At 47.0% G+C, this 15138-nt stretch overlaps 1 protein-coding gene across 1 annotated transcript; it reads right to left on the bottom strand.

Moving 5' to 3' along the window:
• Nucleotides 1-7028: 7028 nt before the first annotated feature.
• LOC136537112 (serine carboxypeptidase-like 51) lies at nt 7029-8831 on the bottom strand. The gene is made up of 6 exons (XM_066529189.1): nt 8782-8831; nt 8611-8680; nt 8458-8514; nt 7573-7625; nt 7317-7449; nt 7029-7187 (listed from the first exon to the last, which is right to left on the bottom strand). Exons 1-6 carry the CDS (start codon nt 8829-8831, stop codon nt 7119-7121), a joined length of 432 nt encoding a protein of 143 aa, XP_066385286.1. The 3' UTR covers nt 7029-7118.
• Nucleotides 8832-15138: the final 6307 nt, after the last annotated feature.

Below are 15138 nucleotides of genomic sequence, written 5' to 3'. Positions count from 1 at the left end.
CGAACACCAGATAGTGTAGCTTGATGTCACGAGCATGATGAGCAGCCAACCTATGAGGAGCAAGCACTAGAGTACCAGCTTACTCAGGAACAGTTTGATAACGAGGTAGAAAAGGATCTAGAAGTGATGCTTACTCAGGAGCAGTGTGACGAGGAGAAAGGGGAGCAGAAGGAAGAGCAAGAGAGGCTGTTGAAGAAGAAGTTGATGATGAGGAGGAGGAGGACTCAGAAGAGGGATATGTAAGTCCCGAGGATCCTTTCCCACGTGAAGCCAGAAGGAGGCCAACGGAGGAAGATTTGGACAAGGATTTTGACCTAAACGAGGAGGCAGGGAAAAAGCCTTAGCTTGTAAATTTTGCTGAAGCTTTGGCTATGTTACCTCTGCTAACACTTTGACCTATCGTATATACAGGTCCCTCCTGAAACTCGAAAAAGACGATGTCGATGTCTGCGACATCTTGCTGGACAAGACGGAGTAGAGGAAAGGAGAGCAGAGGCAACAGCCACAGAGATGGATCACTATGCCTCTGCTCCACAACCTGAAGACACAACCACGACTACCAAGCCTAAGAGGAAACGAGGGGATAGAAAAGGACATCTATATCCAGATAAGGCATGCTATGTGATAACAGAGGTTGGGCCAGCAGGGGAGATCCTTGAGCCGAAGGAAATAAGAGGATGATTCTGTAATGCGATCGGGGCCCTAGTAAGAGATAAATTGAACCCAGCAATCCCTAACTGGAAAGAGGTACTAGAGAACAAAAAGAATGCACTATGGGATAGGCAGCTGAAGCTCAATTTTAGATTTTTAGAGGGTAAGCACGAACTGGTAAAAAATACTTTTAGGATGATGGGACAATCATTCTGACGTTGGAGGTCGGAGCTCAACACGAAGTATATCCAAAAGGGGTTAACTCCCTTCAACGAGTTCAGCAAAATAACTCCTAGTCAATGGGAGGAGCTCATGGCTCAGAAGACTTCACCGGAGGCATTGGAGCTTAGTGCCCGTAACACCGAGCTGGCGAAGATGAACAAACACCACCATCATCTAGGCCCCGGTGGCTACTATGCCAAGGAAGAGCAGTTTAGGAAGATGGACGAAGAGGCCACAACTGCTGGGAATATCGATGTGATAAATTTGAAGGTATGCTCAAGGAATTGGATATATGCGAGGAGTATAGAATCATCCGACGGTAATCTTAAGTTTGATAAGCCGAAGACCCAAGAGGCAGTATCAAGGATACTGAAATATGCTGAAGACAAGGAGAAGGGCTCATTCAATCCTTCTAGAGAGAGGGACGAGCTTAGCCTTGGCTTAGGAAACAAGGAGCACATAGGCCACACCAGGGGGCTAGGAAAAAAGGATGACCCGAAAGCAAGGATTTGAAGAGGATAGGCACATATACAAGAAATATGGCAGAGACCGGGAGACTAATCTTGAGCTCCAAGTCAAGGCTCTAGTTGCGAAGGCACTATAGGAGCAAGGACTATCTACGGAGCCACGGATATTAGTGATGCCGCCGGGAGAACTGGCATTAGTTGGCAGCCCTTTGAAAGTTCCTAGCAGCCAAGGTTCCACTGCAGCCACAACCCCCGTCGATTGCATACGGGAACCAACTAGTTGCACCTTGGTGTTTCTCAGCAGTTGGCAAAACACTGTGATGGAGGTGGCAATGGGTGTGGCACATCCTCCTGGTGGCTTACATCACAATAATAAGATATGCTGGACTACACTAGGGTCGAGGTGCATATTGTGAAGCCTGAGTTCATGCAGTGGAGGATAGACTACGTAGCTCCCGAGGGGTTGTTGTTACTCGAAGACGTTATGGGGCAGTTCAACCTCTGGCACAAACAGGACATTATATTAACTGCTTCTCGCTGCCTCCCCCTCTTCCAAATTTGGAGCGAGTTGTTGAGGTCAGGGAGATATTTTCACCGTCTCATGACCACCACATTCCTGAGATGCCACATTCTTCCCCACCTCCTAGCGAGCATGTGCCTGATAAGATGCCACAACCTTCTCCAGCTCATACCGAGCAAGTGCATGATGAGATGTCACAGTCTTCTCAACAAGCACAACCGATACATGAACGAGTGCCTCCTGAAGAAGTTGATGCCCAAGAAGATGAGGACGTGCCTGAATGGGAATTTCGAAAGAAGCATCCAATCACCATAAGGCCAGTTTATGTTCCAATGAAAGATGTTTCATCGGTGTCCAAGTGGTATTTCCATGACCAGTTCAAGCCTGAGAACCAAGTTAAAAAGTCTCATCACAGGGTTCTGAGTAGGCCGTCACTAGCAAACTCCACCAAATTGCAAAGCAGTATCCAAATGTTGATGCCATCAAATGGTCAAAGGATTGCCCGAAAACATATGAAAGAGGCAAGCCCTTCCTACCAAACTGGGACATCCTGCGCCTACCACTTGAAATGAGAAGGTTCCATGATTGGTACTTACGTGTTCTCCCAACAAGCATAGACCTCATACAAGCATGCTTCCCCATCGGCACATTCGGAAGCCTAGCTGGGAAAATTGTCTTTGACTTCAATAACATACAAGCATGCTTTCACCTGGGAGCAATGGAGATGAATCTAATTCACATGTGGTGCCTGTCAGTCTTTGTCCTCCCGATATGATATGAATGTAATCTTTGAATTTTGTTGTAACTAACCCACACCGTGATTTGTAGAATGCAAGTGCACATTGTCAAACAAATACCAAGTGTGAAAGTCGGGTATATAGACCCTCAAGCTATAGCCCAAACAAATTTTAATTACCCTAAACAGTGAAAACTGGATGCCAAAGAGCTAGCTGCTGCAAAGACTCTTCGGGAGAAAGAGCACATCCGTATGGCGAAACTAAGGGAAGTGTCCCTTAAGGTTGTGGCATACATTGCCCTGGCTTTCAAAACTCTCCAACAACACTCTACTATATGGCTACCATACAACTTCGAGTAAGTTCAACTCTATACTTAAAGCTTTGTTCGATATATTTTATTCGATGCAAAAGAGCTTATCTAGTTCTATGATTAAATCCATGCAGCAACCACTGGATTTGTATAGCCGTCGATGTCGGGAGAAGCATGGCATGGGTCTTTGATTCAATAGATAGGGAACCGGTGACATACAAAGACTTCATATCGATTCTCAAGACGTATACATATCGACAATCCTCATTAGCTTATATGTTTGTATACATACTTGTAACGTTCACTTTTGGATACTAACCAGTTGTATTTGCTAAAATAATTAGAACAAGGCATTTAGGTTCTATGTCACTAATCATCGAGGAAGGCATGATCCAGCAAGGAAGGAAAAGCTAGCTATAAAAACACTATGTGCGGTAAGTGTAACTTACTTCTTCAGTACTCTATTACATGGCTATCAAAAGCATTACTTAACATTTTCATATGCAAAACACACAGTGCCCCAAACAGAAGCCTGGGAGTATACATTATGGATACTATATATGTTCTATGATGAGTAACATCGGTGCCAAACAGGGTAAGTTTGAACCTCTTCACCCATAGTATAAAAACTTCGTAAATGGTATGAAATACTAAACCGAAACTTGTTCTCTTGTAGTGGAAAGAGAAAGAAATGAAAAGAGACCCATACAAGGATGACCAACTCTTAGAGCTTGTCGGCGACCTTTGCAACTTCATATTGGACCATATTGTACACATCAAAGGCGTCTACCATGATCGAGAGTCTAACTTAGGTAGAAATCCTCAGTACCAACACCTTCGTGAGACTGAAAGGCTAGCTCTAGATGTTGATAACAATGTTTATGGAATTTGTATATTTAATGATGGATTGTATATATTCTTGTGAATTGGACTTGTAATTGTAGTTATATAATACTCTTGTGCTTGTAGTCTAAGGGGTTCGGAACGCTGGTCGCGGGGCGTTCGGCAACATGAACGCTGGATGGAATACGCGGAAACAAACAGTGTTCTGGTCGAATTTAAATTCTAAATTTGAATTTTTTTATGGGAAAACGTACTGTAGGGGCGGTTCTAAATTGAACCGCCCCTACAAACAGGTATTATAGAGGCGGCTGGTACTACAGCCGCCCAATAAATCGATTTGTAGGGGCGGCTGGTAACACGAGCCACTCCTATAAATCTATTTGTAGGGGCGGCCTGGGAACCGCCCCTACAAATGCATGATTTGTAGAGACAATTGGGTAGGGGAGCCTGACCAAACTACCCCTATAAAGAGTTACGAGCCGTCCCTAAAAAGCGTTTCTGCAGTAGTGATGTCACCTTTTTTTTTACACCAAGTCAATGTAAAGCTGTTTGGTACATCTACATCCCCAGCCCATGATCAATTTCTCTTGCTGCTGAACCAGACAACCAGTTAAATCCAATCCTTCCTTCTCATCTGGCATCGCTGATTACTGCCTTTGAATTGCGAGGGGAAGCTTATGGCGTGCTGTCTCCTGTTCGGTCCCGATCGGGATCACATCAATTCCCCCCGCACGCCTGCCACCAATCTAGTCGCCGAACCCTGCATCAGAGCCGAGTCTGAGATCAATCCGGGAAGTCAGGCAACGGATCATACACATCGAGGCAATGGAATCTCTTTGCATCCTGCTTCAATGAATCTCGCACAAGGAAGCTAGCTCGATACGGATCCGATACACGCTGGAACGATTTGATATGGTGGCTGTGCACGTGGATTGAGGCGGAGATCACCGATCAGCACGCATAACATGCGTTATCACAATCACGCAAAGGAAGCCACGCGTAATCAGCGAGAAGTTTATTATGGAGGCATCTACCTGACTACACGTACGTACATGCAACCAGGAGACAACAAGCAAACAAGTCGACGAGTTGACAATGGTCTGTGCATGGTGCGGCGTCAGTTCCATGCCGAGGCATCAATCACCATGCACAACTACGCCGACACGACGACGACGACGATGATTTTGATTACTAGGCTTGCAGCAGTGCTAGGGTTTAATTAGGGAGTATAGGGGTAGGAGAGGAGCGACGTTCGATACATGAAGGCAGATATATAGAATTGATGATCGGCTGCGTTGGGTACCGGCGTTAGAATCCTTTCTAGCTCGTATCTGGAACATGATAATTTGGCTCGTATAATTTGTGTTCAGATTTTTATTATTTTCCTTTTTCAAGGTCCAGGAGGAGTCTTGGTTAAGAAGAAGTCTTACATCTTACATGTAAGATCACGGACGACGGATGACTTATATAGTACGACGTCTTGAAACATGATAATTTGGCTCGTATGACTTGTGTTCAGATTTTTATTATTTTTCTTTTTCGAGGTCTTGGAGGAGTCTTGGTTAATGAGAAGTCTTACATCTTACATGTAAGATCACGGACGACGAAGGGCTCATATAGCACAACGTCTAGATCAACCGGTTATTATAGAGGGAGAACCTCTCAAAAAAAAACTTGCTCTTTTATAGTGTGAGATGAGATGACGACGATGATGATAGAGTATAGATTTGTTCTTATTACATACGTCGACAACCGATGTATTCTTGCCCTTTTATGTGTCACCTGTCTTACATGATATGCACAAGAATACAACGGACAAAGGCAAGATGCACTTGGAGGTTATTATTCTCTTTTTTTAACTTCTTTATTACTACTTTTATCCTAAGGCATGTACGTATTTCAGTATTTAAACTTTATTATCTTTGACTAATAATTAGCTTAATTATATAAAAAGTAACAAAAGTAGTTACATTAAATTTATATTTACTCCAATCGGACAGCCCTGAGGTGCGTCCGGACACATGCACGCGCCGGACATCCAGACGCTAGGTGCGTCGCATATATTGTAACAGGCAGAGGGAGTATGTCGCTAGCGAAGATGCCCAGATGTTGCAATGAAACATATAGCATGTGTCATTTGCATTAATATATTTTGCAATTGGACATTGTACCGTGGCTAACGTGTATTATCCTAACTCGTATGAGCAATGGTCGTGTGTTTGGACCAGGTAGCAAACCAATCAGATTTCTTATTTATAATTTGTCACCTACTGCTACTCTTAGTAAAACTAGCTAGAACACTTATGCTAGAAGAAGTTGAGAGGCGGACACACTAAGGCAAAAAGTTTTTTTTTAAATACGCAAAAGGTTTGTGCATCTTTTTATTAATATCGAAAGTACAATAACACCGACGTGCCACGAACCAGGATGCGCTAGTGAGGTTTTAGTATTTTACAGTAAGCTCAGCCCTAGATGCTTTGGCGTCAATCCACTGGTCCACTATGTGCTTGGTCGAAGCAAGGATTTGCTGGACTGTTGAAGTATCGTGGGAGCACCTCCCCTTTAATTCCTTCTAGAGCTCCCACGCCAGTAGAGCGAACGTGTAGTCAATGAACGCATACGCGAAACATGGACTGTAACAGGGACTTCAACAGTGGCAGATGCTCTCAGAGGCCGGGAAATTATTCCGTGTTGAGGGATCTTATTATTTATGAGAATGGCAAGTCCTTGGAACCTAATATTTAGTTTAAGTGAAATACAAAAAGGCACACATCCAAAACAATCTGAGCCTACAAATGGACCTAACCTAAAGTATTTGGGCTTGCAACTGGGCTTAACCAACCTAAAACAAATTGGGCCTGCAATCTGGCAGTCTAAATTGCTACTTCTCCCATGAGCTTGGCCTATAAGAAACTAACCTACAATTAGATTTAGCCCATTAGTAGCTTGCTCACTCCATGGGCCTCATAGTCCCTAATGCATTCAGTGTTTTTTTATTGAATAGTGACAAAAATCTGCTGAATCGATGGTCGGATGTTTATGGTAAATATGGAATTTTCGCAACTTTACAGCCTCTGAAAGTGATAGGGTAAATTAGCTGTTTTTTTTTCCTACGAAACGCAACATAAATCAATCGACCCACCACAAAAATCATTAAAAAAAAACTTTTCCACTTTTCCTATTGCACCAGCGCTCTATTTTTCACAGTATAGAAAATTGTAAACAAATCACAGGTATCATCAACTGAATGATTGCCTTTCAAGTATGCGACCTGCACTGTACTCGAGTCCTGCATCGCCCGTGCCCGTGTGCTAGCTGCTTCCAGTTGACGTTTCTTCATTTGATCTTTGCGTATCACATAAAATCCACTAACTGGCCGGAGACTGGGTGATGCTGCCGATCATGCTCAGCGCGATACAAGGCTGGTCGGCAGGCACCTGCAGCCAAAGAAGAGATCACATGAGGAAACAAGCTAAGTCAGCTTCATTCGGGGGCATCCCGATTTAAGACCCTCACATGGGATGGGAAGCAGATCCTAGGTGAATGTGAGATGCCGCAGGACTTACAAAGTGGCCAGCTCCAAGAACCCAGTAGAAGCGCAGGTTCTTGTAGGACCTCACGAAAGCCTTGGTTCCTTTGCTGGTGCCGCAGTACAGAGACTGCCTCGGCAGGCTCAGGAAGGTCTTCAGCCCATCCCATCTGAAATCAGTATCAGTTCATCCCCAGGAGCCAGTAAACATTCAGTTCAGTCATTGAGATATATATGTTTTCTGAACCCTGTTATAATGTGGGGGCAAGAGATAGAAAAACAGGAAGGCTTACTTGAGCTTCTGAACCCATGCTTCTGCGCCGTCAGTAGAGCAGATTACGTCGAGCTTCAGGAAGGCGAAAACATGTATCACATTCATCAGTACTGAAAACTGCAGACTTGTTTACTCATAAGCATATTTTCAGCTGGGAATATTGTACGATATGAATGGATTATCCAAGTGTTTGGTTAAGGGAGGAGCGTCTGTCTCCCAATTAGTTGACCATGTGAGCCATGAGCCACCATGTGATATGGTGGTGGTTGAGAAAAATGCCATGTGGCGCCTGAAGGTTTCGTGTCACTCACAGCTCCTGGGAAAAAGGCAGATCCGTGCATGGAAGATGGAACACTCACACTCTGTTCTTGTGTGTTTTTCCTGGCATGGGCCAGGGAGTGGTTGTCCGTTCCTAACTTCCCATGACGATTGACAATAAAAGGCTCACATTTTCTTGGTATGCATCCAGAAACGATGCCATCTTTTCTGAAGTCTGAACTGAACACGAACTTGGCGGCGTCACGCTATCCTGCTCTCCCACTGACGAATTGTAAGGGCCTTATTCTTAAAATATACTATATTCGGTTGCTTACACAGGATGTATCAATTGCAGGATGAATTGGTGAACCTGAATGCTCCATGTGCTACGACGACTACGAGTTGCGTGGAAGAAACAGAAACAGTATCAGTTCCTTTTCAGTGTCTGAATGATCAGTCAAGCACTAAGGCACTAACATTTCAACCTATCCATTGATCTCAACATGCTGGTCCACTATTCTGCCAGCATAGCAGTGTAACAGCACTAACGGAAGAAAGTCAACATCATGCATGACCAGACACACACAAAAGAAAAATAGTAGTTTTGATTTGCTGGAGATAGTAAAAATGGCAGAGCACTACTGACCTGCCCATTGTACACCGTGACATTCACACCATAGGACAGCAGCTCATCAATCTGCAAAATGAACAAAAAAAAAAAAAGGGAACAGAGTTAACCAAACTCCACTATCCCTTTCAACTGAATTCATATAGAGAAGAGCCGTGGGAGCTCGCTCGCCTCATCGATTCTTGGCTTCATGAAATCCTTGACCAGCGCAAAGTAGACGGCATTGGAGACCTCCACCCACCTGCATACAATTGCAGTCGTAGCATGGTAACACTGACAGCTACTAAAACATACATACTCCAGTGACCGACGTGACCGTCGTGGTGCGAAAGCGACGCTCACTTGAGGTCCTTTGGGATGATCTTGAGCTTCTCCTTGATGACCCCGTTCATGATGCCGTCGGGGGTGCCCGTGGTGATCGACGTACGCCCACAGCTCCGAGCCGTCGGGGGTGCCCGTGGTGATCGACGCGGCGGAGCAGGCACTGAGCGTGGCGACGACGCACAGGCAGAGGAGCAGGGGAAGCTGCAGAACTGTCGGGACCGATGGCCAGCACGCTGTGCCGAATGAGCAAGTGGAGTCTGCTGTGCCGGGCTCGGCAGGAGGAAGGCCTGTTCGGCCCAAGAAGAAGAGCGTCCGGGTGTTTGGGCCTCAGTGGGAGAATGAGTGAGCCCAGTATATAACGGGTGCGTGCGTGAGTACTGTTCGTGTATATGAGTTGGCCTCGGCCACAGAGAAGGGCATGAAGATTGTAACCAAATATTTTGAACTGCAAACTAAAGCTTCGTCTGCTTCCAGTTCCCCTTGCTCTGCTGCCTCGCCTTTGCTCCGATTCCTCTTTCCATTCCTCCAAACTGCTGACAAATTGGTATCCAGAGCCTATCGTTCCTTGGCCGATCCATCGTATCCCCATCCTAGAACCCCACGAGATTATCCACGATTATTTTACCAGATTCCGTAAGCATCTCGGTGCCATGGATCCCAACACCAAGCTCCTGATGGATGAGATCAAGTCTGAGAAGACCTACCTCGAATCGTCCCTCGATGGGCGTATCGGGGAGGTGGAGGCGTCGTTGGGCAAGCGGATCGGGGCCGTGGAGTATTCCATCGCGGATCGATTCAACCGGTTGGAGGATGCTGCTGAGGTGTTCGATGAATGGAAGCCCAAGGTGGATGCATCGGTGGCGCAGCTGCGCTCGGAGTTAGGGGTGGTCCGCAAGTTTGACGTGGTGGTGGAGCAGTTGCGCGAGGAGATGACTGCCCTTCGCAAATCTGTGAGTCGTGTGGTGCTCGACTCGGAGCCGGCGACCTCCGCTGGTGTCCTGAAGTCCCATCCCGTGGTGGCCACGGCGACATCATCTGCCGAGCACCCGGTCATCTGCCCGTTTGTTGTGCACGGCGTTGCACATCATCACCGGGGGTTCGAGTCCATGGCTCAACCCTCGGTCAAGGGTAAGCCAACCATCCACTCCCTTCCCCAGCCCACCCATCAGTTTGTCCCGCATCGGTCTCTCTCTAGTTCAGCTTTGGACATGGGGGATCTGAAGTTTTCTGGTGTTGAGGGTGCGCCGCATGAGTATCGCGTGCATTGGGGGCCTCAGTATTCTAGTAGCGAGTTACCGAAGATGGATTTTCCAGTTTTTGATGGGGAGGATCCAAAGTTGTGGCTCAGTCGTTGTGATGATTATTTCGACATGTATTCTGTTGAGCCCAGTCAATGGATTCGTGTAGCCACGATGCGGATAACAGGCGCTGCATCTCGCTGGCTGCAGTCCTTGGATCCAAAGGTGAAGAAGGTTAGCTGGGAGAAGTTTTGTCAGATGGTCCTAGATCATTTTGGTCGGGATCAGTATGAGTTGTTGATTCGCCAGTTGTTTCACATACGTCAAACTGGGAATGTTCAGGAGTATGCAGATAGGTTTACTGGTTTGGTAGATCAACTCATAGCTTATGGCAAAACTATTGATCCCCTGTTTTATGCTATGCGTTTTGTGGATGGGTTGAGGGATGACATTCGTTCTACTGTGCATATGCAACGACCATCTTCTGTGGATGCTGCCTGTGTTCTCGCCTTGTTGTAGGAAGAACTGGTGGATCCTGGGTGGAGGAAGTCGGCGACCAAGTCTCTGCCCATGCTATCGCCAGCCACCGCTCCTAATCATGGCGGTCGGGCAGCTACGGGTGGGGCTCAGGCTGATGACCGCTAGCCCCGCGATGTGGAGGACAAGTTGAACACATTGCAGTCTTACAAGCGTGCCCGTGGCTTGTGTGTTCGATGTGGAGAGAAATGGTCTTGCGACCACAAATGCCCTGAAGCCCTTCAGTTGCACGCTCTACAGGTGTTGATCAAGCCACCGATGAGGAGGATTCAGCACAAGTTTTTGCTGTCCAAGTGCTAGCGTCAGTTGCTGCTTCTACTCCAGTTCGGTCTATCCATCTTGAGGGTTCAGTCCAGGGCATTCCAGTTCAGATTTTGGTGGATTCTGGCAGTACTTGTTCTTTTGTCAGCACTGATCTAGCTCGTAAGCTAACTGGTGGCCAATCTCTGGCAGTTCCACCCCGAGTTCGAATTGCTAATGGTAACACCATTGAGTGTCCACAGTTTTTCAGTGAACTATCGTGGGAAGTGCAACAGTGTCAGTTCAGTTCAGCTTTCTTGGCTTTGCCTATGCCGTCATATGATATGATTCTTGGCATGGACTAGTTGGCACGTCATAGCCCCATGCAGATTGATTGGCAGCACAAGTGGCTCTTGATTCCTCATGACCAGACTATGGTTCGCTTGCAAGGGTGATGGCGCTACCAGAGGGTTCAGTTATCCAAGTGACTGCTTTGTCAGCTGAAGACACTGCTCAACCCACCCCTGTTCATCCAGCGGTATCTGAAATATTGCAAGAGTATGAGTCAGTCTTTGCTCCTCCAACTGGTTACCCTCCAGCACGGCCTTTTGATCACGCTATACCTCTTATTCCAGGGGCCTCGCCCGTGCAAGTTTGCCCTTATCGCTACCCGCCTGCTGTCAAGGATGAAATTGAGAGGCAAGTAACAGATATACTCAAGGCTAGCATCATTCAACCTAGTAACAGTCCGTTTTCTTCTTCGGTCTTACTTGTCAAGAAGAAGGATGGGTCATTCAAATTCTATGTGGATTTCCGGCACTTGAATGCGATTACTGCTAAGGCCAAATATCCGGTATCGGTGATCGAGGAGCTGTTGGATGAGCTGACTCATGCCTCGTGGTTTACTTGTTTGGATCTCACAGCCGGCTATCACCAAATCCGCTTACAGCCGGGTGAAGAACCAAAAATAGCTTTTCAAACCCACTCGGGTCGGTACGAGTTCCGGGTCATGGCATTTGGACTCACGGGGGCACCGGCCACATTCCAGAATGCGATGTATACTACCTTGGCATCATTGCTTCGCAAGGGAGTTTTGGTTTTCTTTGATGATATCCTCATTTACAGCCAATCGCTTGAAGAACATTTGGTCCACCTTCGGCAAGTGTTGGAACTCTTATGCCGTGATCAGTGGCAAGTTAAACGCTCCAAATGTGTCTTCGCCCAACGCCAGTTGAAATATTTGGGACATGTTATTTCGGAGCGGGGGATAGCGACTGACCCGGACAAGGTTCAGGCAGTTTTGAATTGGCCAGCACCATCTTCGGCTAAGGAGCTTCGCAACTTCTTAGGGTTAGCGGGCTACTACAGGCGTTTTGTGTAGCATTTTGGGGTGATTTCCCGGCCTCTAACAGACTTGCTGAAGAAAGGAGCCTTGTTTCTATGGTCGACAGTTCATGATGCTGCTTTTCACGCTCTGAAGCAGGCCTTGACATCTGCTCCAGTGTTGGCTTTACCGAATTTTTCCAAGCCTTTCTGTGTGGAGACAGATGCCAGCGGGACGGGCATTGGTGCAGTGCTTACACAGGATGGTCATCCACTGATTTTCCTTAGTAAATCTCTGTGTCCACGCTCTCAAGGTCTGTCTACATACGAGAAGGAATACATGGCTATCCTTTTGGCACTGGATCATTGACGCAGCTACTTACAGTATGCTGAATTTCGCATTGTGACTGATCAGAAGAGTTTGGTTCAGCTGTCGGAGCAGCGACTGCATACGCCTTGGCAGCAAAAGGTTTTTACCAAGCTCTTTGGATTGCAGTACCAGATTGTGTATCGCAAGGGAGTGGATAATCGCGTTGCTGATGCTTTGTCTCGACTACCGGCACTACAATGTTCTGCGGTCTCTGTGGCTCAACCGCAATGGTTGCAAGAGGTGGTTGCTTCTTATGAATCAGATGCACATGCGCAACAGCTGATTGCTAAACTGGTCCTTGATCCTGCGGCTGTCCCCCGTTTCACTTTTCGGGATGGATTGCTGCGCTACAATCAGCGTGTCTGGATCGGTCATAATGAGGAGCTCCAGACTCGTATCATTGCTGCTCTCCACGACAGCGCTGTAGGGGGTCACTCCGAGATTCCGGTCACTTATCGTCGTATCAAGCAGTTGTTTTCCTGGACAGGTTTGAAAGCAGCCGTCCAAGACTTTGTTCCTTCATGTCTGACTTGTCAACAAGCCAAGCTGGACCGTTCGCGATTACCTGGTCTCCTGCAACCCTTGCCGGTTCCGGATCGTGCTTGGCAAGTAATTTTCATGGATTTCATTGAGGGTCTTCCATTGTCCGGTGGCTTTGACTGTATTCTGGTTGTTGTGGACACCTTTTCCAAGTATGCACATTTTCTGGGCCTTAAGCATCCTTTCACTGCTGCTGGGGTAGCTAAGCTGTTTTTATCCCAAGTCTACAAGTTGCACGGGTTGTCCAATGCTATTGTCTCAGATAGGGATCGTATCTTTACCAGTCACTTATGGCGGGAGCTGTTCAAATTGGCTGGGGTTGACCTGTGCATGAGTTCAGCATATCACCCGCAATCGGATGGACAAACAGAGAGGGTCAATCAGTGCTTGGAGGCTTTCCTCAGGTGTTATGCCCATGCTTGTCCACGCCGTTGGAGTTCCTGGCTTGATGTGGCGGAGTTCTGGTATAATCCATCAATACATTCTGCTCTCGGCCGTTCTCCATTTGAGGTGTTGTATGGGTTTGCTCCTCGCCAGTTTGGGCTGCCGGCTGCTGATGATCATCCCATTTCTGATATGTCTGAATGGTTTTGGGACCGTGATCTGATGACTCAATTGGTCAAACAACATCTTCATCGAGCTAAGCAGCGCATGAAGAAGCAGGCGGATGAACGTCGTTCCGAGCGCGAGTTCCAGGTTGATGAGTGGGTTTTCCTTAAGCTACAGCCCTATGTGCAATCGTCCTTGGCGGACCGTGCTAACCAGAAGCTGGCATTCAAGTTTTTCGGGCCCTTTCGTATCATTGAGCGTATTGGGTCCGTCGCCTACCAGTTGGAGCTTCTGCTTCTTCCTCTATTTACCCTGTTTTTCATGTGTCTCAGCTCAAGAAAGCAGTAGACGGTCATCACGTTGTGGAGAGGAATCTGCCTCCTTCTTCCATTCGTTGGAGTATTCCTGAGAAGATTCTTCAACGTCGCTCCATCTTCAAAGGTGCAGTTCCTGTGTGTCAAGGATTGATCAAATGGTCTCAGTTGCCTTCATCTCTGTCAACATGGGAGGATCTGGATTACCTTCGGCAACAATTTCCTCGCGTTGCTGTCTGGGGACATCCAGACGCGCAAGGGAGAGGGGATGTCAGGACCGATGGCCAGCACGCTGTGCCGAATGAGCAAGTGGAGTCTGCTGTGCCGGGCTCGGTAGGAGGAAGGCCTGTTCGGCCCAAGAAGAAGAGCGTCGCCTCAGTGGGAGAATGAGTGAGCCCAGTATGTAACGGGTGCGTGCGTGAGTACTGTTCGCGTATATGAGTTGGCCTCAGCCACGGAGAAGGGCGTGAAGATTGTAACCAAATATTCTGAACTGCAAACTAAAGCTTCGTCCGCTTCCGGTTCCCCTTGCTCTGCTTCCTCATCCTTGCTCCGATTCCTCTTTCCATTCAAACTGCTGACAAGAACACGCCTATCCATGTCCACCAAGAGGCGTGGTCTGCTGAAAGTGAGCGCGCGTGCGTCGCCCGGTGTAGCCGGGGCTCTAGTTGCCTATATATATAGTCTTGGCAGGCTACCCTGCATGTTGTAAACTTGTCAGGTTGTCCCGATCCCACGGGCACGACGCCGAGGGCAGAAACAATGTTTTGTATATATGCCTCCGTGACATGCAATCCAAAACATCATCGGATCGATCAATTTCCTATCTGAAAATGATGCTGCAATCAGCAAAGTGGCTATGGGAAGGCTCTTTTGGAGGGTCCTATATCTCCCCCTCTCTGTTACAGATTATAGCCTTCGGCTTGCATTGTCACTCCCTTCGCCCACACAAGGATTTATTTACACAATGCATTTTTGACATTTTAGGGTGTGTGGCAAAGACAAATGCGAGCACTCGTGTCAAGTCGAGAATCTTAAATCGGAGTAGATATATTCCAACAAAAGAAACTCGGCCCACTGAGCTAGCTATGCTCACTTCCCATGACGATTTATCTGGCTAATAAGAAACAAAGTTGGATTGACAAATGTTTGACCAAAAACTCTTTTCCTGGTCATTTCCAGGGGAATGCATTGGCTTCGACCTTGGGCCCAAAATCAGATTTTGCTATGCAAACTCATTCCAGACGTTATGGTGTGATTTATA

This window comes from Miscanthus floridulus, chromosome 2 (genome assembly GCF_019320115.1).
Source record: "Miscanthus floridulus cultivar M001 chromosome 2, ASM1932011v1, whole genome shotgun sequence".
Taxonomy (NCBI): Eukaryota; Viridiplantae; Streptophyta; class Magnoliopsida; order Poales; family Poaceae; genus Miscanthus; species Miscanthus floridulus.
Note: the sequence above shows the minus strand (reverse complement) of the source record. Positions and strands in the feature narration are given on the sequence as shown.

Bases quoted from the DNA above. Each gene is read 5' to 3' on its own strand.
- LOC136537112 (XM_066529189.1), bottom strand. From the start codon at position 8,831: ATGAACGGGGTCATCAAGGAGAAGCTCAAGATCATCCCAAAGGACCTC. The intron at 8,681-8,781 runs GTGAGCGTCGCT...AATTGTATGCAG, and splicing joins ATCATCCCAAAGGACCTCAA to GTGGGTGGAGGTCTCCAATG. The intron at 8,515-8,610 runs GCGAGCGAGCTC...TTTTTGTTCATT, and splicing joins TGAAGCCAAGAATCGATGAG to TTGCAGATTGATGAGCTGCT.